Source organism: Pogona vitticeps, chromosome 5 (assembly GCF_051106095.1).
Source record: "Pogona vitticeps strain Pit_001003342236 chromosome 5, PviZW2.1, whole genome shotgun sequence".
Taxonomy (NCBI): domain Eukaryota; kingdom Metazoa; phylum Chordata; class Lepidosauria; order Squamata; family Agamidae; genus Pogona; species Pogona vitticeps.
The window spans coordinates 142,838-152,222 of NC_135787.1; the positions used below are offsets into that span (position 1 = coordinate 142,838).

General features: G+C 53.5%; 1 protein-coding gene and 1 long non-coding RNA gene across 2 annotated transcripts in view; one reads left to right on the plus strand and one right to left on the minus strand.

The window, feature by feature from the left end:
* Window positions 1-9,385, plus strand: part of M1AP (meiosis 1 associated protein) — a 28,570-nt gene that overhangs the window by 16,915 nt on the left and 2,270 nt on the right. The window contains exons 6-10 of the mRNA XM_078394407.1: window positions 6,094-6,273; window positions 6,920-7,082; window positions 7,932-8,073; window positions 8,417-8,629; window positions 9,216-9,359. Coding sequence (XP_078250533.1) covers window positions 6,094-6,273; window positions 6,920-7,082; window positions 7,932-8,073; window positions 8,417-8,629; window positions 9,216-9,359 — 842 coding nt within the window. The remainder of the gene's footprint in view (window positions 1-6,093; window positions 6,274-6,919; window positions 7,083-7,931; window positions 8,074-8,416; window positions 8,630-9,215; window positions 9,360-9,385) is intronic.
* On the minus strand, window positions 1,701-6,097 carry LOC144589560 (uncharacterized). Its single transcript, XR_013545730.1, has 2 exons — window positions 4,085-6,097; window positions 1,701-3,989 (listed from the first exon to the last, which is right to left on the minus strand). It is a non-coding gene; the product is annotated as an uncharacterized LOC144589560 (long non-coding RNA).

The following is a 9,385-nucleotide window of genomic DNA, read 5'->3' on the forward strand; positions in this document are numbered from 1 at the left end:
TGTCATCTGCATAGTTGATGAGCATCCTCTCTATGCCTTTGTCTGAGCTGTTTGTAAAGGCTTGAACTCAACATTGGGCCAGGAAAGGAACTTGATGGTATCATTCTTTTTCTCCAGGATAACAAGGAATCATTGAACCCACCTAAAAAGTAGCCCACTCACATCCAGCCCGCCTTTCGCCAACCTGGCTGCAGGAGCCTCACGAGGGACCCTTTGTTGAAAATAAGCTTTGCTGGAGTCCAAGGCTGGGCATCTCTGTCGTGTTCTCCTCACTGGTCAAGCTTGGGGCCTTAGAGCAGAGTCACAGGATTCTGTTTTAACTTCTCGAACCTTTGTGGGTTTGATGTCATGGTGGCCGGTCGCTCGCTCGCTCCCCACATCCTTTACCCCCTTTGTGAAGGGCAGGGAGGACATTTCCTCTCAATCAGGCTTCAGATCCCCCTCCCCCCCCCCCCAATCAAGCCATCTCTTGTTTGGCCTTTCTCTTGTCTGACTGCTTTCTACTTTTATGGTCTTTCCCAGTGAATCTCCTATTTTCTTTATCAGTCCAAAGCAAATTACTTTCAGCTGGGAGGTCCTGAATGGCCTTGTAATTAATAATGTTCTGTCCCTCATGGAGGAGAAGAGGTTCAGTTACAGGGACTTATTTATTGCCCCATAACCACACAAAACATAAAGGAAAATGCAAGAAGGAACACTGACACACACACACACACACCCCTCCCCAAACTGGCTGCCTTTTTGCCTCTGGCAAACTAAGGGCATGGGCAGCTCCTTTGCCTGCCTACCTGCTGCTTCGATGTGCGGCCAGGATCTCTTGCCATACGGAGGGCTGCTTGGGTCCCTTGCCCTGCTGCCACCCCCACCCACCTACCCACCCGCTGGTGGCTCCCCCCCCCGAAGGAAGAGGAGGAGAAGGGCGAGGGGAGCTAGGCTGCCCAGGTGGAGGAGGAGGAGGAGGAAGAGGAGGAGGAGGAGGAGGCAGGGCTGGGCAGGTGCAGCCACCCGGTGCCGCCACCTGCTGGACAGAGCGGTCCTTGCTCCGCTGATGCTTCTTCACCCTTTTCTTTGTGTGACACCCCCCCCCCCCAGCCTGCCTGGAAGAGAGGCATCCTGCGCTTGTGTTTCTGGCTTTGTCAGGGTGGCTTGAGCTGGACAGATGGTTGCTCCTCATCTCCCTTAATCCGGGGCCTTTGAAGAGTCTCCTCATCTGGTAGTGATCCACCTCGCCCCACCCCCACCTGTCTGATCCCTTCTGCTGCTTAGCTGGGATTAAGGCACCCGCTTTTCCCTGCCCTCTGACTGGTGGGCTCTCCTGTTGCCAACCGAGAGGGCAGACGGCAGGCCTTCCCGCACCGCTCCTTCCCCAGAGCCCCGGAGTGAGTTTCATCCTTTGGTTGAGCTGGCATGGCTTGCTTGGGGGGGGGGTTAGGGGTAGGGTGAGAGAGAGAGAGAGAGAGAGAGAGAGAGAGAGAGAGAGAGAACATCTGTTAAGGAAAGCTCTGGACCAACAAAGGAGAAGCTGGCGGCTCATGTTTCCCTGGAACAGAGATACACAGAAAGGTGGCAAGCCCCCATATTACGGGACACGTTGGAGATAAAATGAGTTTCCACGTCAGGTAGATGGCAGCCCAATTAAGAGTGGCTGAGGAAAAAGGATCTGTAGCCCTCTGTGTGAGCCAGATAGATGGATGGATGGATGATTTTATTTATTTGTTTATTTAAAATGTTTGTACCCCACCTTTCTCCTTAAAAAGGATCCAAGGCAGCTTACATCATTGAAAGACAGTATTTAAAGCTGAAAATAATGAGTATAGAACAGTGGTGTACATCATTAAAAGACAATATTAAAACTAAAAGAAAATATACAAATAATAAAAAGGAACAAAAAAAATCACTGTGAGAAATGGTAAACACAAGTAGTACTAAAAACCCAGTCAAAGTGATAAGGTGCAACAATCCATTAAAAAAAATATTATTTCACTCAGTCATGGAGGGAAGGCTTGCCTGAAGAGCGAGGTCTTTGCCTGCTTGCAGAAGGACAGTCAAGATGGTATTCTCTCCACAGCACTGGAGAGATGCGTTGCAGACAAGGCTCCGTACGCTTCGAGACAAGGCAGGTGGAGGATGCCTCTCTCTGTGTGTGTGTCTGTGTGTGTGTCTGTGTGCTGAAGGAGGGGCAGCAGTTTGTCTGACAAGATGAGGACCATGAAACTGACCCGGCCCAAAGGTAGACCTGAAACCTGCCCCCAAAAACCAATTCTGCAACCCTGCAGCCTCCATTCTGGAACTTGCCTTACACAAGAGCCCCTGGCCTCGACACCTGGCTATCCCCCACCCATGTCACGGCCAGCCAGACGGAAAGTTCTGGAGGATTTGAAAGTGAACCCCTCTTTGTGGGATGTCGGTGGCACTCCGCCCCACCCCCCGCTCTCCTTTTTCCTTCCTGCCTTGGCTTCAGCCCTCTTTTCCTTTTGGGAGAAGACCAAGGGGAAACGGGGGTCCACCAGTCCCACCTTCTCTCTCCCACCGACCAGGGTTAGCAGAGCAACCACTTCCTCCATCTCCTGCTTGCTCTGAGCATAGCGGGGGGGGGGGACTATATAACTTGGATTTTACCTTAGTTTATTTTTATCTTATATGTAAACTGTCCAGAGTAGACATGTTAGAGAGTGCTTTTTCAACATTTTTCCTACACATAATGGCTGCATGTTTTTACTTTTGCTTGGTAACGCGTAAAATGCCCTCCTCCTCCTCCTCCTTTACTTGCGTGTGCCTTTTTTCAGTCGCAGCTCATCTGAAGACTCTTCAGTGCCCCACTCTGGTTTCTTTAAATTTCTCCCATTTTTCTTTCTCACAGGAATTGTGATGGTTCCTCTTTTCAGTCCCACATTTAAGAAAGCACCACCCTCTGTGCACTTCCTTCCCCTTCAGTACTTCTGGCCCTCTGCTCTCTGCCGGCATTTCCTGAAGCTTCTTGGATTCCTCTTTCTTAAAGTCCAGCGCACTCTTTGACTCCTCTCACCATCCTTGATCCCACGAGTGGCCCGTCCCGTCCCACCCAACTTAGGCCACTATTCCCTCTTTAGGGACCAGTTTTCCCCTAGTCCTTGTCAGGACCCTGTTGCTGTGCCTGAAGGAGCGCCCTCCCTAGCAGAGCTCTGTTTAACACACACACACACCCCGACTCGGTGGACCAAGACTTCTGGCAAACAGGTTTGTAGGAGAAGTTCTTTCCTCTGTGGAAATACAGATCTCCATCCATAAAGCCAGACCTTTCCTGGTCTCATCAGTTGTGCAGCCAGCGCTCGACTGCCAGTGTTCCTATCCTTCTTCTCAGGCCAAGGCCACCAACAGGAAGGAAGGATGAATTAAAACCCCCTGGGGGGGCCCACGAGACCTTTGCCGGAGCCTCTTGGTCCCTTGCAGGACCCTGATGGGTGGATCTGGCAACACCCTGTGCTATCTCCCATGTGGGTCAGAAGGAAGGGATGGGGACCAGCGGGCTAGATGACTCTGAGCAAGGTGACATTCGTGATATACAGTTGTGTTCAAAATTATTCAGCCCCCAATGCTGTAAAGGGGTTTAGGGACTATAGTGTACATTTGGAATTGTATTCAGAATGAAATCCTACAAGGACGTTTTAAAGAACCAAATGCAACTAAAATAACATCAATTGTTTATGTAATACAGTAGTAAATGTTTCTTTTGTGGTTTCTTCATTGCCACAATTATTCAGCCCCTTAAAGACTACCACTCTGAAGAAGAGAGGTTCATTCAGGTGTTTTCGAACAGGTATTGAAAACACCTGTGGATATCACCGAGCACCAATCAAGCATAATAAGCACCAATTAGGCAGCTTTAAAATGACTGTGATACTCAGCTCCTTCTAGACATTTACTGGTGTGGTTACAAACATGGTGAAGTCAGGAGAATGGTCCAGGAAGACAAGAGAAGAGGTGATTTGTCTTCACAGGAAGGGCAATGGCTATAAGAAGATTGCAAAGAAGTTAAACATACCAAGAGACACCATAGGAAGCATCATTCGCAAATTCAAGGCAAAGGGCACTGTTGAAATGCTACCTGGTCGTGGAAGAAAGAAGATGCTGACTTCGACTGCTGTGCGCTGCCTGAAGCGTAGAGTGGTGAAAAGTCCCCGTGTGACTGCTGAGGAACTGAAAAAGATTTGTCAGATGTGGGTATAGAAGTTTCAGCTCAGACAATAAGGCGCACACTGCGTAATGAAGGTCTCCATGCCAGAACCCCCAGGCGCACCCCCTTGCTGTCTCCCAAGAATAAGAAGAGTCGACTGCAGTATGCCAAAAGTCATGTGGGCAAACCACAATAGTTGTGGGATAGTGTTCTGTGGACTGATGAAACAAAATTAGAACTGTTTGGGCCCATGGATCAAACGCTATGTTTGGAGGAGGAAGAACAAGGCATATGACGAAAAGAACACCTTGCCTACTGTGAAGCATGGCGGAGGGTCAATAATGCTTTTGGGGCTGTTTTGCTTCTGCAGGTACAGGGAAGCTTCAGCGTGTACAAGGTACCATGAATTCTCTTCAGTACCAGGAGATATTGGATGAAAATGTGATGCAGTCCGTCACACACCTGAGGCTTGGGAGACGTTGGACCTTTCAACAGGACAATGATCCCAAGCATACCTCCAAGTCCACTAGAGCATGGTTGCAGAGGAAAGGCTGGAACATTTTGGAGTGGCCATCGCAATCACCAGACTTAAATCCGATTGAGAACCTCTGGTGGGACTTAAAGAAAGCAGTTGCAGTGTGCAAGCCTAAGAATTTGACTGAACTGGAGGCTTTTGCCCATGAAGAATGGGCGAAGATACCCGTAGATCGCTGCAAGACACTTGTGTCAAGCTATGCTTCACGTTTAAAAGCTGTTATAACTATAAAAGGATGTTGTACTAAGTACTAACATTGAATGTCACTTGGGGGTTGAATAAAAACTAATAATGATGTGAGCACAGAAAAGACATTTGTGGTTATTTCATTATAAACTTAAGGTTATATTTCTCTGACCTACAAGTGCCTCTTTCATGTAAATGTAAGCAAGATGACTGAATGATCAAAATCAATGTCAAAATGGCCAAAACATTCAATTTCAGTGGGGGCTGAATAATTTTGAACACAACTATACCTTGCAATTTGCATCAATTGGTCTTGCTTAGCTTGATTCATAATCACATGGCAGTAGCATGATATTTGAATTTTGCTTTTTTTCCCTTGTGTTGTCGGCTGCCCAGCTGATAGGCGTTGAAGCCAGGCTGTTATCGTGAGTGACACTGCTGTTAGTTTCAATGTTTTCTGGGCCATCATCCCTCTTCCTCCTCTGTTTTTGCCTTTCTTTGGGTGATGACTGCAGAAGCCGGGCTTTGCTGCCAATCAGCTGGGCAGTGGATAACAAAGGACAGCAGATGTTTTTACTTTTTTAATAAAAATTCCTGTTATCTGGTATAGGGGCAGTATGTGGAATGGATTTCGATGAATGGATTCCACATACTCAGTCAAATAAACAGACCTCTAGTGGAGGATTAGAGACTCGCTGCCACGCGAAAAACACGTGTTTCCCCTTTCAAATTAATCCACACTTGCACATACGTGGTGTAAACAATCAAATTTAAATAGCTCTGAAACTTGCCAAGCTCAATTTGAATAGGTTTTTGTTTTTTCCTAAGTAATAGGATTGTGCTCTCTGTCCTGTTGCAGCTTTTCTCACCAAAGACACAGCAGCGCCGTTGCTATTCATTGGGGGAAGGGCTCACATTCACTTCCAGTCTCATTGCCTAAAAGCAACGGCTGCTCTGTAATAGGAGAAGGTGCCCAGGAAGGCTGGTAGCGCCACCATGAGCTGTCGGCTCCTTCCCAAAAGCAGGCCCTGTGACAAGACGCGGGCAGGGCAGAGTTGGGTGTGTTCTTCAGTATCGCAGGCAGGCCTCTCTCCAGGAACCTGCCAGACTGTCCTCAGCAAAGGCCACTGTGCAACATCTGGGGAGGGAGGGAGGGAGGGAGGGAGGCACTCACGGGTGGGGGTGGTGGGGCATTCCTCCTAATTCTTTCCCCCTACAGAGAGTGGCACGGTCTTGGGCACAGACATTGCCCTCCAGACTGTAGAGAACGACACCGTTGCCCTCGAGATGCTCTTCAAAGCCTGGTTCCAGGACCACAGCAGTGATCAAGAACACCTCCACCTCCTCCTGCCTTCCCCCGGGACCCTCAGCTGCCCTGCCACACCTGGGGGCAACCTGGGTAAGCCGACCTCCCTCCTGCTGTTCCCACGGTCACTTTGCAGAAGGGCTTGGTGGCGGGGCACTGCACCCTCTGACCTGGCCTGCCCTGGCCTGGCCAAGGACGTCCCCTCCGCTGAGCCACACCCTCACCGGTGTTCTCGAACACTCTGTGCCATCTCTGGGGTGGAGGAAGACATCCATCAGATCTGCTTTGATTGGGAGGCCAGCCTTGAGCACAGGGGGTTGGGACTCGATGGCCTTATTGACCCCTTCCAACCCCATGGTGCTAGGATCCCCCTTGATTCTCCTGCCTCTGAGGTACCTGTCTGGTTGAGAGGCACCTGTCTGGTGGGCACGCTCCCTCGCAAGGGAAGGAAAAAGGTCCCACCACCCAGACCCGTTTCCTTCCTGAGAGCAAACCAACTCAACCTCCAGGGCTAGAAAAGGGTCTGGCCAAAGCCGCTGTGCAGGGAGGAGGTGGGAGGACATGTGGGGGCCGTCCAGCATGTGGCACCTGCAGGGCGGTCTGACTGCCTGCTTGGCAGAAGTCGGGGGGCAGGGGCAGTTTGGTCCTGGGTTTGGAGGCGCAGGGTTGTCCTCTCCAGGCTGGTCCCCCTCCTCCTACCTGGGGGCTCTCTTCCACTTTTGGACTTTTGCCTCTGCAGCGTGTGTGAAATGTGACTTCCAGGAGAGGATCCTCCACCCCTGGCTCCTTCTTCTGGGTGGCAGACACGGAAGTGCAGAAGAGGCCAGCCGTGGTGCCGTTCAAGGCGGTTTCTGGGCAGCCCCCACCCAGCTCTTGGCCCCACGCAAGCTCAGAGTCCTCAGGTACTTGTGGGGGTGGGATTAGGGGGTGCTATTCTTACAGGAGCAAGCAAGGGCTAAGAGGAAACCATGAGAGAGCCAGAGGGCCAAGGCCAGTGGCCCGGGGGGGGGGGGCAGGCCTTTCTTCATGTACCTGCTTTGGATAGTGGAGCTGGGTGTGTCCCTCTGGCTGCCTCCTGCCTGCCTGCCTGCCTGCCTCTCTCTCTGGCAGCAGGCCTTCCTACCGGTTGCCTTGACTTTGGAGCCCTGCCTCCGGTTCCAAGCGAATGCCAGGGCAGGCATGGGAGGAATCCCCTCCTCAACTGGCCCAGTGGCTGGGAAAGGGGTCAGGATAGCAGCGTCTGGAGAGGGACAGAGTTAGGGGCTAGGCAAGGACAGTCAAGACATCCCGAGCCCCCTTTTGGGTTCCCCTGTAGCTGTTAAGGAATCCCCTGCCTGCCTGCCTGCCTCCCCACTCCCTGCCCTGCCCATTTGCTGCCAGAGTAGGCATCCTTCAGTCTCGAGAGATGATGGTCACATGCTCTGAATAGAGGACTTGGGACAGTGTCTAGTGTGGCTGAGAAGGCCAATTCAGGAGTGACAATCCTTTCCACCCTGAAGACAAATGCCATCTCTTCCCTGTCCAGGGGACAGATTGGACAAGGACCTCTTCCAATTGGGAGAGGCCACGTTGCACCGCCTGCCTCCAGGCCGCCTTGGGTCAACTGGAAAGGCAGAGGCCCACGTATGCATGAATGCGGCACAGTCAGTCCCCTCTCCCACACCAGCAGTCCAACAGCGCCTTCTCCAGCCCCACCCAGCACCAAACAGGACCCCGAGGCCCCACACCTGATGAGAGCTGCTTTCTCCCAGGGCGCTGAAGGCCACGGGGCTCTGCTCATCTCTGCTCTTCGGGCCCTCGGTCATCGTCCTGCCCACAAGCTGCTGGCAGTTGAACTGGGATGAACTGGAGGCCAACCAGCAGCATTTTCAAGCTCTCTGCCGCTGCCTGTGGGTGAGTTGGGGGCTGGGCCGGGGGGGGCGGCTCTGACCAGCGACCAGCGAGCGGTCTGCAGCAGTGGGGGGGGGTCAACCCCACACATGCAGGTGCCAGCCATTCCCATCCTTTGGTCGGAAAAGCCATGGCAAAGGCTGGCTGGGTGGAGCGGACTGGCGACCGTCGGGAGGGGCTAAGCTGTCCATCCAGGGCTAAACACCTCCCCAAGCAAGCGGTGGCCCCCCACTCCAGGCAGGCTGACTGGGGGGGGGGGGGGGAGTTCTGATTTCCCCACTGGGCGTGTGCTCAGACACCCACCCCCTCCGGAGAAGAGTCACCGCACGTGGGTTTCCCTTTTCAGGCCCGTGGATGGCTGCTACTGGCCAAGTACGAGGAGACCTTGGGAGGACCAGGTCCCGGCTGGAACCCCCTGGACTCCTCCCTCCAGGTCCTCCTGCCGTCCGAGTCGGGCTCGCTGCTGCTCCGCTCGGTGGTGGCCCGAGAGCTCCTCCTGCCCTGCAGCTTTCCCGCGGCCCCTGCGGCCCCTCTGGAGGCAGAAACCCACCGCATGGAGGCAAGTGCAGGGACCGGGCAGATGGGGTGGGTGGGCGGGCCCTGACACACAAGGAGGTCTGCCGGGGAGTGCCATAGAGCAGCCCGGCTCTTCCCACGAGAAAGCAGCCCACTCCGCCTGCCTTCCCCGTCCCCCCCCCCCCCCGGAAGATGGTAGCCGGCATGCCTTGGGGCTGGACAGGGTCTCTCCCAAGCTATGCCTGCCAGCAGGAACAGCAGACAAAGGCTCTTTGGCAGGCAGGCCGCCGCCCCCCCCCCCCCGTGCCATGCCGTGGGTTTCTCAAGATGCTCTGAACCGCTTGTGCTTCCTTTGGTGAATGCCCCAAATCTGATTAGGGCTGGAAGGGGCCCCAGGGCGATTGGGTCGCCCTCGTCCTCGCGCCCTTCTCCCACAGAAGGCCTTGACCATGGCTTGTACTGCAAAGTTCTCTCCCGTCAGAGAAGGGGCTCTTGCCCTCCCCCCCCCAAACCCTCAAATTGCTTAACACCACACACACCACCTGGACCGTCCTGCTTGCGGTGGGGAGGGTGAGGGGCCTTGCAGCAGGGACAGAGAAACGGACCTCCCTCTCTCTCTCTCTCTCCAGAGCATCCTCGATGGCCTGGAGGTGGAGGCAGCTTACAACCCCCTGGGCATGGCCAGTCACCTGTACCGAGGGCTGAGGCGTGGCCTGGCCCGTCCCCCTGCCTCCCGCCCTCCACGTCCCACAGAACGGCACTTGCCTCGACAGGTAAGGGGGCCAACCCCACGCAGAAG